Source organism: Ascaphus truei, chromosome 11, assembly GCF_040206685.1.
Source record: "Ascaphus truei isolate aAscTru1 chromosome 11, aAscTru1.hap1, whole genome shotgun sequence".
NCBI lineage: Eukaryota > Metazoa > Chordata > Amphibia > Anura > Ascaphidae > Ascaphus > Ascaphus truei.
The window spans coordinates 50,824,125-50,839,842 of record NC_134493.1 but is presented as its reverse complement, the minus strand read 5'-3'; the positions used below and the strand labels follow the sequence as shown (position 1 = coordinate 50,839,842).

Sequence of the window (15,718 nt, the reverse complement as noted above, 5' to 3'; positions counted from 1 at the left end):
CGGAGGGAGTCACCGAGCGGGGAACGCAGGGAGTCACAGAGCGGGGAACGCAGGGAGTCACAGAGCGGGGAACGCAGGGAGTCACAGAGCGGGGAACGCAGGGAGTCACAGAGCGGGGAACGCAGGGAGTCACAGAGCGGGGAACGCAGGGAGTCACAGAGCGGGGAACGCAGGGAGTCACAGAGCGGGGAACGCAGGGAGTCACAGAGCGGGGAACGCAGGGAGTCACAGAGCGGGGAACGCAGGGAGTCACAGAGCGGGGAACGCAGGGAGTCACAGAGCGGGGAACGCAGGGAGTCACAGAGCGGGGAACGCAGGGAGTCACAGAGCGGGGAACGCAGGGAGTCACAGAGCGGGGAACGCAGGGAGTCACAGAGCGGGGAACGCAGGGAGTCAGAGCGGGGAACGCAGGGAGTCACAGAGCGGGGAACGCAGGGAGTCACAGAGCGGGGAACGGAGGGAGTCACAGAGCGGGCAACGCAGGGAGTCACAGAGCGGGGAACGCAGGGAGTCACAGAGCGGGGAACGCAGGGAGTCACAGAGCGGGGAACGCCGGGAGTCACAGAGCAGGGAACGCAGGGAGTCACAGAGCGGGGAACGGAGGGAGTCACAGAGCAGGGAACGCAGGGAGTCACAGAGCAGGGAACGCAGGGAGTCACAGAGCAGGGAACGCAGGGAGTCACAGAGCGGGGAACGCAGGGAGTCACAGAGCGGGGAACGCAGGGAGTCACAGAGCGGGGAACGCAGGGAGTCACAGAGCGGGGAACGCAGGGAGTCACAGAGCGGGGAACGCAGGGAGTCACAGAGCGGGGAACGCAGGGAGTCACAGAGCGGGGAACGCAGGGAGTCACAGAGCGGGGAACGCAGGGAGTCACAGAGCGGGGAACGCAGGGAGTCACAGAGCGGGGAACGCAGGGAGTCACAGAGCGGGGAACGCAGGGAGTCACAGAGCGGGGAACGCAGGGAGTCACAGAGCGGGGAACGCAGGGAGTCACAGAGCGGGGAACGCAGGGAGTCACAGAGCGGGGAACGCAGGGAGTCACAGAGCGGGGAACGCAGGGAGTCACAGAGCGGGGAACGCAGGGAGTCACAGAGCGGGGAACGCAGGGAGTCACAGAGCGGGGAACGCAGGGAGTCACAGAGCGGGGAACGCAGGGAGTCACAGAGCGGGGAACGCAGGGAGTCACAGAGCAGAGAACGCCGGGAGTCACAGAGCGGGAAACGCAGGGAGTCACAGAGCGGGGAACGCAGGGAGTCACAGAGCGGGGAACGCAGGGAGTCACAGAGCAGGGAACGCAGGGAGTCACAGAGCAGGGAACGCAGGGAGTCACAGAGCAGGGAACGGAGGGAGTCACAGAGCAGGGAACGGAGGGAGTCACAGAGCAGGGAACGGAGGGAGTCACAGAGCAGGGAACGGAGGGAGTCACAGAGCAGGGAACGCAGGGAGTCACAGAGCAGGGAACGCAGGGAGTCACAGAGCAGGGAACGCAGGGAGTCACAGAGCAGGGAACGCAGGGAGTCACAGAGCAGGGAACGCAGGGAGTCACAGAGCAGGGAACGCAGGGAGTCACAGAGCAGGGAACGCAGGGAGTCACAGAGCAGGGAACGCAGGGAGTCACAGAGCAGGGAACGGAGGGAGTCACAGAGCGGGGAACGCAGGGGGTCACAGAGCAGTGAACGCAGGGAGTCACAGAGCGGGGAACGCAGGGAGTCACAGAGCAGGGAACACAGGGAGTCACAGAGCAGGGAACGCAGGGAGTCACAGAGCAGGGAACGCAGGGAGTCACGGAGCGGGGAACGCAGGGAGTCACAGAGCAGGGAACGCAGGGAGTCACAGAGCAGGGAACGGAGGGAGTCACAGAGCAGGGAACGCAGGGAGTCACAGAGCAGGGAATGCAGGGAGTCACAGAGCAGGGAACGGAGGGAGTCACAGAGCAGGGAACGCAGGGAGTCACAGAGCAGGGAACGCAGGGAGTCACAGAGCGGGGAACGGAGGGAGTCACAGAGCAGGGTACACAGGGAGTCACAGAGCAGGGAACGCAGGGAGTCATAGAGCAGGGAAAGCCGGGAGTCACAGAGCAGGGAACGCAGGGAGTCACAGAGCAGGGAACGCAGGGAGTCACAGAGCAGGGAACGGAGGGAGTCACAGAGCAGGGAACGCAGGGAGTCACAGAGCAGGGAACGCAGGGAGTCACAGAGCAGGGAACGCAGGGAGTGACAGAGCAGGGAACGCAGGGAGTCACAGAGCAGGGAACGCAGGGAGTCACAGAGCAGGGAACGCAGGGAGTCACAGAGCAGGGAACGCAGGGAGTCACAGAGCAGGGAACGCAGGGAGTCACAGAGCAGGGTACGCAGGGAGTCACAGAGCAGGGAACGCAGGGAGTCACAGAGCAGGGAATGGAGGGAGTCACAGAGCAGGGAATGGAGGGAGTCACAGAGCGGGGAACGCAGGGAGTCACAGAGCAGGGAACGCAGGGAGTCACAGAGCAGGGAATGGAGGGAGTCACAGAGCGGGGAATGGAGGGAGTCACAGAGCAGGGAATGGAGGGAGTCACAGAGCGGGGAATGGAGGGAGTCACAGAGCGGGGAACGCAGGGAGTCACAGAGCAGGGAACGCAGGGAGTCACAGAGCAGGGAATGGAGGGAGTCACAGAGCGGGGAATGGAGGGAGTCACAGAGCAGGGAATGGAGGGAGTCACAGAGCGGGGAATGGAGGGTGCCTTAACTCAGGATCACAGAGCAGGGTACACGGGGGGCATTCCCACTCGTTACAGTGCACACAAGGGGTTCTATGTCTCAAACTCCCACTCTGGCATCTTTGCCCACAACAGCCACACGTACAGCCTGAAGGAGAGAAAGTAGAGGGGGAGGATATGATTGAAACTTTCAGATATAGTATAAAGGGTTTCAACAAGTTTCAGAACGGAAGCATATTTCAGAAAAAGAGAAGTGCTAAAACAAGAGGTCACGCTCCCGTAGCTCGAGGTGCCGGGCTCAGGGGAATGTGAGGAAGTCCCTCTTCACAGAAAGGGTGGTGAATTCGTTCAATAGCCTCCCAACAGGTAGTAGAGACTAATACAGCACAGGAGATCAAACATGCTTGGGTGAGACGCAGGCTATCCTAAATATGAGCAAGGGGTCAAATAGGGTCTGAGGTTACCACAAAAAGGGCTGACCAAGTGGGCCCAAAATGGCCAATCTAGCCACACACACACACACACACACACACACACACACACACACACACACACACACACACACACACACACACACACACACACACACACACACACACACACACAGTATGTCTTTATTTATATAGCGCCATTAATGTACATAGCGCTTCACAGCAGTAATAAACGCGATAATCATATAAATAACAAATAACAGATAACGGGGAATAAGTGCTTCAGACATAAAAAGTCACATTTCGGGAGAGGAGTCCCTGCAAGTCTCTGTCCGTCTGTCACATTCTCTATGTCCTAGCCACCTGGTCGTGTAAGGCTACGGGCCCAGTGGCAGCGAAGGAGTTAAAATATATGTTCTGTAGCTCTATGGGATGGTTAAGAAATGGTACCTAAACGATGGTGGTGATTACAATACAGCTCTACCCCCTTATAACGCTGGGCTTGGGGTCCAAAGAATCACATCGCGCTATAAGCGGATCGCGTTAGATATAATGTACAATTGTTTGCATTGTACAATGAAGTATTTTAGATACCAATAATCGCGTTGTAGAGTATAAATAGATACGAAAATTGGGGGCCACGCTTGTATCGCGTTATAAGCGGATTCGCGTTATAACTGGGTTGAGCTGTATTAAGTGATCTGGGGTTAGTTATTGAGCAGTGGGGTTTTTAAATTTTTTTTACAATGGTCGCCATTTTTAATACCCCCCACACACATTATTTTACAGGGATGTTAGGGATCTGTTGTAGAATTTGTAAACAGCATGGAAAAAAGCAAAAGGCAGTTTTTAAGACGAAAATGGGTTCTTGGACTACGTTAAGTGGGGGGATAGGGGGCAATATTACTGGCTACTTCAAACACAAGCCACTTATTGTCAGGCTAAGATGAGAAGCAGCCAAGGCCTCCCACGCTTCAGTCCTAACCGGCCCCCTGGCAAAGATCTGAACGTTTCATCATTTCCCTCTGTTAAAAGTAATGATCTCAAACTATATGCCTGATGTCCAAAATATAGGCAGAGGGAGAGATGGCTCCTATTCAAGATGCTTTGGAATGGCTTCCCAGCGCTGGAGAAGAGATCAGAGTTAATCAAATAAATGGGATTAAAAACTTCTCCAGCGCAGGGAAGCAGCTTCCCAGCATATTGAATAAGGACCAGAGAGAAAAGGGGGTTGAGAAAGAGAAGGAGAGATGTATAAAGATGATGCTATTTGCTGCCTGAACCGCTCTCTATAACTCCTCCCTAACTGCTCCTATAACCCCTCCCGTGCTACTCCCTATACCTACTCCCTAACTGCTCCTATAACTACTCCCTATACCTAACTGCTCCCTATACCTCCTCCCTAACCTCCCCTATCCCTCCTCCCTAACTGCTCCTATAACTACCAATACCGCCTCCCTAACTGTTCCCTATAACTACTACCTATACCTCCCCAACTGCTCCCTATACTTCCTCTATAACTGCTCCCTAACATCCTCCCTAACTGCTACTATAACTACTACCTATACCGCCTCCCTAACTGTTCCCTATAACTACTACCTATACCTCCCCAACTGCTCCCTATACTTCCTCTCTAACTGCTCCCTAACTGCTCCTATACCTCCTCCCTAACTGCTCCTATAACTACCCCCTATACCTCCTCCCTAATTGCTCCTATAACTACCTATACCGCCTCCCTAACTGTTCCCTATAACTACTGTACTACCTATACCTCCCCAACAGCTCCCTATAACTACTCCCTATACTCCCTCTCTAACTGCTCCCTAACCTCCTCCCTAACTGCTCGTATAACTACTACCTAAAAATCCTCCCATAACTGCTTATGTAACAACTCTGAATAACTCCTCCCCTAACTGCTCCTATAAGCTCTACTTCTATCTCCTCCCCTAACTGCTCCTATAAGCACTCCATATATCTCCTCCCCTAACTGCTCCTATAAGCACTCCATATATCTCCTCCCCTAATTGCTCATATAAGCACTCCATATATCTCGTCCCCTAACTGCTCCTATAAGCACTCCTTATAGCTCCTCTCCTAACTGCTCCTATAAGCTCTACTTATATCTCCTCCCCTAACTGCTCCTATAAGCACTCCATATATCTCCTCCCCTAACTGCTCCTATAAGCACTCCTTATATCTCCTCCCCTAACTGCTCCTATAAGCACTCCATATATCTCCTCCCCTAACTGCTCCTATAAGCACTCCATATATTTCCTCCCCTAACTGCTCCTATAAGCACTCCTTATATCTCTTCCCCTAACTGCTCCTATAAGCACTCCATATATCTCCTCCCCTAACTGCTCCTATAAGCACTCCTTATATCTCCTCCCCTAACTGCTCCTATAAGCACTCCATATATCTCCTCCCTAACTGCTCCTATAAGACCTCCTTATAACACTTTTCCTTATAACACTTTTCCTTATAACACCTCCGCAATCGCTAATAAAAAAAACCTTGATAAATAGCACGTCTTTACATTAATACAAAAGGACGTGACATGAAACTGTTTGACTGCATCGCCTTCAAGTCATGATGCCTATCATAAGCTAATATGTATGGTTCGTAGACCTCTGTCCTTGGCCCCATGCATTTCTCACTCTATATCTCTTCTTTGATAAACCAATACACTCTTTTGGCTTTCAGTATCATCTCCATGCTGGTGACACACACATCTACCTCCCCTCCCTTGACCTCTTCCCGTCTCCCTTGTTTTATGTCACCAGCTGTCTCTCAGCAATCTCCTCTTGGATGTCCCACCGTTACCCAAGGCGTAACATGTCCAAAACAGAACAAATAATCTTTCCCCCTTCCACAGTCAGCCCTAGTGCACATCTAAACTCTCACTCACTGTCAATAATACCACAATCAACACACCAAAGCCCCTGCCTAGGGGCCCTCTCCCTCATTCCTCACATTCAAGCCCTCACTAAATCCTGATGTCTACACCTCTGAAATATTGCTAGGATACGCCCTTTTCCCACTCATGAAGCAACTATAATCCTAATTCACTCCCTTATCCTGTCCGACCTGGACTACAGCAACCTTCTCCTAGTTTGCATTGTCCTTGTCCACCTGTCCCAACTCCAACCCATCCAAAATGCTGGCGCCAGACTCCTCTACTTCACTCACCGCTCCACCTCTGCTGCTCCACTATGCAAATCTCTACACTGGTTTCCTATATCCTCTAGAATGACATTTTAAACCCTGGCTGTAACATACAAGGCTCTCAAGGATACTGCCCTTCCCCCCCCCTTACATCTCAGCCCTCGTCCCCAAATATACCCCTAAATGCCCCCTCCGTTCTGCCTACAACATCCGCCTCCCCTCCTGCCTTATTACGTCTCGCTTCTGCCTACAAAACGTCTCCCGTTCTGCACCCGCTCCCTGGAATTCCCCGCCAGGCACCATCAGACTCTCCCCCAGCTTTCAGGATATTTAAAAACTCCCTAAAAACCTCACTTTCTTAAGGAAGGCTAACAGGCATACCCCTAACACCCCCTCCCCACACCCCTATTAGTACCAGCTGGGCTGATTGACCAAGCTTCACGCTGTCTAAAATCCGCACCCCCAAACCTTAATAGGACCAGCAGTGCGGCTGCACCACACGCCCTCCTGGGGTACACACCATCCCACAATGCGCAGCCACTTTACATTTTGTTTTAACATTACCTTTTATTCCCTCTAGATCACGGGTGCGTAAAGTGAGGGGCGCGGGGTTTACAGAGGTCATTTGACGCCGCGTTGCCATGGAGATGCGTCTGAATCACGGTAAGTTTTGTTGTTACAGAGGCCTCACGCCATCCCCCAGCATTAATTTAAATGCCTTGGGGAGGAGCACGGGACCTCTGCAACCGCCCCCCCCCCCATACAAATCTCCTGGCACGCCCCCCCAGTTTGCGCACCGCTGCCTTAGCCCACCACCTCCTTATCAGAGAGCCAGTGTCGATGGACAAAGGAGGCTTTGCCTGTGCAAAGTCTTGTGAATATAGGGGCATCAGACAAACGGGTGCAGTCAGAGGAAGTCCAACCCCTTCTCAGTCTCAGCCGAGCTCCCCATGTTTACAACTTAACTTTCAAAAATTATAAAAATACATAAATACTTATCACTAGTGTCATATTTTGGTGACAAAAGAAAGAAATGAAACATGGCATTGCCATTAGTGCACTTTGGGCCTAGGAGGGATTGTCCCTTTAATGATGGAGCTCGGATGGTATCAAATTATTTATTTATTTATTTATTATTTATTTATAAAATATTTTACCAGGAAGTAATACATTGAGAGTTACCTCTCGTTTTCAAGTATGTCCTGGGCACAGAGTTAAGACAAATAATACATGGTTACAAATACAGTTACATAAATGAACAGGGTATACATTATATACAAGACATTGCATGCACAGTTAAAGAAAATATATGTTATGGGCGAATGAAACAGTTACAGACCAGATTAAAGTGTGAGACAGTCTTAGATTTGAAAGAACTTAAACTGGTGGTGGATGTGAGAGTCTCCGGTAGGTTGTTCCAGTTTTGGGGTGCACGGTAAGAGAAGGAGGAAGGCCGGATACTTTGTTGAACCTTGGGACCATGGACAGTCTTTTGGAGTCTGATCTCAGGTGATAGGTGCTGCAGGTGGTAGGGGTGAGGAGCTTGTTCAGGTAGCTGGGTAGCTTGCCCATAAATGATACTAATGACAGTGACATGTAGGTTACATTATGTTGACTGATTAAGTGTTCAATTCTTTTTCATTTACAGTGGGAACTTTGCACAGGGGGGGGAGGGGGGGTGTTGTTTATTCCATCACAATACCATACAAATTAGGTCTTTCCCTTCTCCCTCATAAAACCCCTATATGCAAAGAGGGTGCTGGGTGCAGGAGGGATACGGATGGTAAAACCCAGGCGGAGGTTCGGGATAGAGTACTACATTATTGCAAACATTCGCAGGATAACCTGTTCCAAGAGGATTTTAAAAACCATCACACCCGTCGGGCTTACTTTAATGTGCCAGTCCCCAAATTTATACCCATTAACCCCTTCGCTGCCAGGGAGCCAAGCACCACATTGCGGCACAATGCATTTCTCTCCCCTCTGGCAGTAAAGGGGTTATTATACATATTACACAGTTAATAGGACTGTAACGGGACTGCCTGCCAGATAGGCCTTGCATCTCCTTCTCTCCAAATTAACCAAGGGTTAATCCCATCAGCTGTGGAAGACATTACACCTCCGGTTAATGCAAATACCCAATGCATTATGAGACACTTCATTATTACCATATAATCCCCCTTAATGTGTCCACGAAGCAGCTGTGTCCAGGGGAATGGGACAGAGGTGTAAAATGTATAATGAGAACAGCTGAGAGGAGGGGGGGGGGGGGGGGGGGGGGGGGGATAAGAGGGCATCAGTGGGCCCTTTACCCCTCCCCTTATAATCACCACCCCTCAGAGAGACAGAATCAAGAGGCTCATATCACCTTTGCTGCAGGAATGTGGAGAGAGAGTGGGAGGGGGTGGTGAGGGAAGCTGGAAGAGGTAAGGGAGAGAAAGGGATAGAGAAAGAAAGGAGAGGGGGAGGGAGTAGAAAAGTGTGAAACTGTCCAAAACCCATTAGCAACATTTGAAGCATTTTCTTTCCCTTAAACTGGAATCCCCGCCGCGCCTCAAAGGGCTAATAATGTCGCCAAACCAACAAGCTGCCAGCTAAATGCCGCCACGCAGGGAGCGCGACACAGCGCAGGCGCCCCCTTTCGTAGTCTCACCAGAAAAAGCGAATCTACCGATTTGTAAAGCATTTCTCAAAAAAAGCGGCTTCGCGCGCGGGGAATCGCTCGCAAATACAGGCGCGAGTTTTGTTTCGCGTGGTTCACGACCTCAGAGTTCGGCACGTTTTGTAGAATGGAGAGAGGTGGGATGCAGAGGAGGGGGTGGAGGAACTGCCAGCTGGAGACAGACAGGAGACACTTAGATTGTAAGCTCTTTGGGGCAGAGACTTCTTTTCCCAATGTTACTTTTATGTCTGAAGCGCTTATTCCCATTGTGTGTTATAATATGTCACGTGTGTTACTGCTGTGACGCGCTGTGTGTATGGGAGGCGCTATATAAATAAAGATATACATACATTCCGTAATATAGAAGGTAGAGAGAGAACGGAACAAAGGGAGCGGGGAAAGAGGGATATGGTAGAAAAGAACACAAAGGGGCACATTTATAATGCAATTTTCACAACAATATTGCAGCGTTTCTAAAAGAAACTATAATGAACTAAGGGAGACAGTTCAGGCAAAAACGCCGACATCTCACTCCCTCTCCCCAGAGAGAAAGAAAAGATAGAAAAAAAGGAAGGAAGGATTGCAGAATGTGAAAGAAAGCAAGAAAAAAAAGGGAACAGCGTTAGAGAGAAAGAAAGGGGGCCCAGAGGGAGGGAGTGGAAAAATCAGAAGAAAGACAAATAGAAGGCATTAGAGGGAGGGGAGCGATTTACTGAGGGGGAGAGAGAAGAGGGGTGAAAGTGAGGAAAAAGGTGACTGAATAGAGAGGTAAAATCCCGACAAAAATAACTGGAGAGGGGGAAGGAAACAGCATTGCAAAGACCTACAGACACAATATCCTATAAGCGCTGTTCTTACAATTACCCTAAATGCAGATAATCAGCTCTGATCTTGCTGCCTGGTATTGCACTGCCGGCCCTATACACAAACATTTTACCCATCCATCATGTATGTATGTATGTATACAAACACAACCGTAAAACCATAACTGGTCTTCACAGTGAGACCTACCTTCAAAGTCCGACAGGATCCCCTCCAAATGATCATTGACCGACAGTTCGGACATCCTTGCTCCCCTCCCTGAGCACTCTGGGTAATGAGAGAGCCCCTCTCTTGCCGTCAGTTTTAAAAGCTACAGGGCTAAGCAAAGCTAAATCCCAGATGTGCCCTTACGCCAAAGGCTGATTCCAGATGTGCAAGCGGAAAAGGGGTTTACACGGATTTTGGGGGAAGATTGCGAGGAGCTGTGTATTAATTTCATCAACCCACCCTAATAAAACCGTGGCACCCCTTCCCTAACACTCAGAGGCTGGTAGACCTCACTGCATGGGTTTAAAAATCAAGTTGAAGAGTCAGAGGGGAGAGAGGAAGGTGGGAATGGAACAGACCCCTCCTACTCACTAAAGAGGATCAGTTACAGAGCCGGCCTCCCCTCCCCTCCAAATACCTTTTAGGATTCCCCATTCTCCTCTCTCTCCCAGACTTATTTGATCTGCACATCTGGATGCAGGGAGGGGTAGAGGAAGGGACTGTATTAGTCAGTTCCTGGGACACGTTTTGGATTTTGAAAACTGACTTAAAGCAGCAATACTACTTTTCAACGTTCAAAAAAAAAAAAACTAAAACATTTTATATGTAAAGCGTGTGACAATGTATAATTCTAGGTCCTTACCTAAGCTCGCAAGCGTTTGGTGCCCCTGGTATAAATCTGTCAAAGTCCTGATTGTGTGCTTAACATACTGTTTGCTTTAGTCAGTGTAACTCAGCAGCTACAATGTAACCTTATATTACTAAGGTGACATCTATTATGCCGCCTCCATGGTTATCAAAATGATGCGCCTCTTTGAGGCTGTCTTTAGAGCACGCGGCTGCGGTCAGTCGCCGGCGCTCGCGATGCGCGAGGAAACAAATAGATGTGTTCTCTCGCGTGACGGCCGGGTCACGTGAGCGACTCGCCCAATGAGGGCAAACCAGCTCCGTGATGTCACGGTCACGCCCCCTGACACGACTCCCTGTCGCGTCTACCCAGGCCACAGATCGCTGCAGGTAAAGGCGCGTCACGCGCACGGTATCTCGCGCTCTCACACCATGGGCACGCGGCCTTACAGATCACAACTCAAACTGCTGGGAACATTTGCAACAGATTATCGCAGACAGGAAAGTGTTGCAAAGATCTTGCACTGCTGGGGTGGGGGTTAAACCCTGCTATAGAAATCAAAGGATACTTTAAAACTCATTAAAAATGGCATTAAAGCTGCAGTCCAGTCTTTTTTTTTTTTTTTTTTTTTACTTCAATAGTTTCATGTGGGCAATCTCTAATTACCTAAAGAACTGCATAGCTGGCGGTCAATTCGTTCTCCGTCTATTGATCGGCAAAGTTTGGCGACATCTTTAAATATGGGGACTGTAAATCGTTGCTATAGGAACAAGCATGCTTGTTAAAATAGAATACAAGAAAATTGGTCTTTCAAAGTTGTTTTTTTTAAAACAGAAAATGCTAAAAGTATTTTTTCTTACTACAGAACTGATTTATTAAAAAAAACACACATGCAGGATATTGCATGAACTGCAGCTTTAAGAGTTGGATACAAAAAGAAAACAAAAAAAAACAGTCACTATTTATCTAATACTACAGAACGGATTTATTTAAAAAAAAAAAAAACGTAAGATGTTGCATGTTTTGCTGCTTTAATGAGTAACAGGTAAAACTATGGGGCCAATGTACTAATATTATACATACATACCCCGCATTAACATACGCAATGGGACCGGAGCATGTATGTAAAGCGAAAATGTACTTAAAGTGAAGCACTACCTTTTCCCCACTTATCGATGCATGTACTGTACTGCAGTCGTTATATACGTGCATAACTGATGTAAATAACGCATGTGTAACAGGCTCTATAGTCTCCCCGCTTGCACACAGCTTTGGTACAGGTAGGGAGCCGGTATTGCTGTTCAGGACGTGATTACCGGCGCATGCGCGAGCTGCCGTTTGCCTATTGGGCGATATGTACTTACTCGCGAGTGTACTTAAAGTGAGTGTACTTAAAGCGGGGTATGCCTGTATATATTTTTATATATGTATGCGTCAAAATATCACTGCTAAAAAGTAGCACAAACTTTCATAAAATATGCGCCGTGTGAAGCATAATTTGCGGTTCCAATTATTTTTCACACATTGCGTGATGATGAATACCTGATTGATACCATTTAAACTTAAAACAGAATGATGTGTATTTATTATTTATAACTAGTATTATTTAAAAAAAAAATAAATAAAGGAGTGTAACATTATTTATAATAGCCATATTGTAAAAATAGAACATATTGGTAACCCAACATCCCTGCCACGTCAAATACATTTTTGGGTTGGTACATACCATACTGTAGCGATTTAATTCTGCGCTAACATTATTAACAGACTTTCTAGGGTTTGTGCCAAGATGAACTTGCCAAGCGATTTTGACACATTTCTTTTTTGAGTAAAAAAACGAAAAAAGTGCTAGAAAAGCATGTATCCAGTCACTACCAGTTAGTATTTCAGCCCCAACCCTATTCATGTCATAATTACTAAATGGAGGGTGGTTTTATTGACTCCCCCCCGCCAAAAAAAAAACACTGGCGCTCCGTTCCCCCACAAACACAGACATGGGTGTAAGTACTTTTACATCCTTTATTTTATCCTGGACATGTTTGTATCCTGAAGTTTCCTGGTGGGGTTTTACTATCCAAATCTCCGCTTTATCCTGACACCTTCCCAGCTGCTTCTTTTATAGGGAACGGATGTGCAACAATCAGATTGTCTCAGTACTGAGGTGGAGCAAACAAGATTAACAATTATTCTCCCTTTCACTGTCTTTGTAAATGTTCAATCTTTAAAAGAAAAACAAAAACAAAAAAAACCCCTCAAAATAATATATCTATATATATATATATATATATATATATATATATATATATATATATATATATATATATATATATATATACATATTTGCGCCTTGGAAATCCAAGTTCATCTTTGATAACCTGATTTTGCAGGCATATTAACATACATATTTTTGTAGGGCCTTTTAAAAGATGAGGGGTTATAAAGAGGTCTTAATAGAGTCTGTCTCACTGATTTGTAACATTGTTTCATGCACTTCAATGGGGTCACATTGGTAAAAGTCATAATTCAATGAAAATGAATTTTTTTTAAGATCCCAAATTCCCCAAATCTCACTGATTGGGAGTTACCCCAGTGTCACCTCCTTGTGCAAGTCACTTTTATCTCCCTGTTCCATCAGGCACCAATATTACATTGTAAACTCATGTGGGCAGGGACTGCGTCTGTAACAACCCAATGTGCAATGCTGTGTATTGCGCGCTGTGCTGTCATTGTGACGCGCTTTGAGTTATTATTATTATTATTATTATTATTATTATGAACAGCTGTTTCCAGCAATGTAATTATTGTGGCAGCAATGGGGGTTACATTTTGATACTTGAAAATGAGAGGTATCCCCCAATGTACTTTCTTTTCTAGGTAAAATATTTTATAAATAAATAATCATATAAATATATGGGACTCCAGGTCCCCAGTGCTAATAACTTAGCCGTGTGATAATGCTCCGTACTCAGCTGCTAGTGTTGGCAAAATGTACGTGCAATAGAGTAAGGTGTGAGTCATTGTGGGACTTTGGACCTGGAGGTAGCTGGCATGTTAATAGGACATGAATAGTGCGGGCTCTTAGCAGTGGCTCAGCTTGTGAGAGATAGCTCTGTCCCCAGCTGTGACAGGACAGGCACAGAGGTGTCAAAGAGGATTGGGGAGGTCTGTGTGAGTGTTAGGGGAGGGCGCCCCACCCCCACCCTGTGTCAGCATCTGTCTAAGTGTCTGTTAGCACCAGAGTGCTAATGCTGTTGAAGCAGGGGGAACACACACGCTGAGGCACATGCACAATGTCATACACATACATATGTACACATGTAGTGTCACCTCCGGGGTGGGCGCGCACAGACAAACAGGGAAGAACACACACAAATGCACACACTTTCAGACCCACACACTGGGGAGGACATCTACAGGCTCACGCAGGGAAGGATGCACAACACAGACGCACATAGTTAGATCGCACACACACAGACGCACATAGTTAGATCGCACACACACAGACGCACATAGCTAGATCGCACACACACAGACACACATAGTTGGATCGCACATACACAGACGCACATAGTTAGATCGCACACACACAGACGCACATAGCTAGATCGCACACACACAGACGCACATAGTTAGATCACACACACACAGACGCACATAGTTAGATCGCACACACACAGACACACATAGTTGGATCGCACATACACAGACGCACATAGTTAGATCGCACACACACAGACGCACATAGCTAGATCGCACACACACAGACGCACATAGTTAGATCACACACACACAGACGCACATAGTTAGATCGCACACACACAGACGCACATAGCTAGATCGCACACACAGACGCACATAGTTAGATCGCACACACACAGACGCACATAGTTAGATCGCACACACACAGACGCACATAGTTAGATCGCACATACACAGACGCACATAGTTAGATCGCACACACACAGACGCACATAGTTAGATCGCACACACACAGACGCACATAGTTAGATCGCACATAGTTAGATCGCACACACACAGACGCACATAGCTAGATCGCACACACACAGACGCACATAGTTAGATCGCACATACACAGACGCACATAGTTAGATCGCACACACACAGACGCACATAGTTAGATCGCACACATACAGACCCACACAGGCATGGGAACTGCACACATAATGCAAACACATACAGGTAGAGAGAAACCCCTACAGACTCATGCACGTAGGGAAGCACAGGCATAAGAAAACACACAAACACACACAGTGTATACATGCACTACAAAGGCAGGGCACACACACAAACACAGTGTATAGATACACTACAAAGGCAGGGCACACGCACAAACACAGTGTATATATACACTGCAAAGGCAGGGCACACGCACAAACACAGTGTATACATACTACAAAGGCAGGGCACACGCACAAACACAGTGTATACATACACTGCAAAGGCAGGGCACACGCACAAACACAGTGTATACATACACTGCAAAGGCAGGGCACACGCACAAACACAGTGTATACATACACTGCAAAGGCAGGGCACACGCACAAACACAGTGTATACATACACTGCAAAGGCAGGGCACACGCACAAACACAGTGTATACATACACTGCAAAGGCAGGGCACACGCACAAACACAGTGTATACATACACTGCAAAGGCAGGGCACACGCACAAACACAGTGTATACATACACTGCAAAGGCAGGGCACACGCACAAACACAGTGTATACATACACTGCAAAGGCAGGGCACACGCACAAACACAGTGTATACATACACTGCAAAGGCAGGGCACACGCACAAACACAGAGAGGTAACATGCAATCAGAGAGATATCAAGTGCAGTAAACTGCCCCCAGCAGGGCCGCCGGTATGGGGGGGGGGGTAGGAAGGGGGGAAAGAGCTGGGATAATTGTCCCGGGCCCGGCGGAGGCCGGTGCTGGAAGTTGGGCCTGGCCAGTGGTTGGGCCCAACTTTGGTGTCCAGCTGCCAGGCCTCTGTTTGCTGCCGGGCCCCAGCTCTCCCCAGCTGCTGCAGCAGAGAATTTACCCCAATTCCTCCACCCAACAGTCAACTTCCGTATCACC

At 48.3% G+C, this 15,718-nt stretch overlaps 1 protein-coding gene across 1 annotated transcript in view; it reads right to left on the bottom strand.

Moving 5' to 3' along the window:
* The window catches only part of SEPTIN12 (septin 12), a 103,831-nt gene extending 93,394 nt beyond the window's left edge, over positions 1 to 10,437 (bottom strand). The window contains exon 1 of the mRNA XM_075566182.1: positions 9,966 to 10,437. Within this exon, the coding sequence (XP_075422297.1) occupies positions 9,966 to 10,020 (55 nt within the window). The 5' untranslated portion in view covers positions 10,021 to 10,437. The remainder of the gene's footprint in view (positions 1 to 9,965) is intronic.
* Positions 10,438 to 15,718: the final 5,281 nt, after the last annotated feature.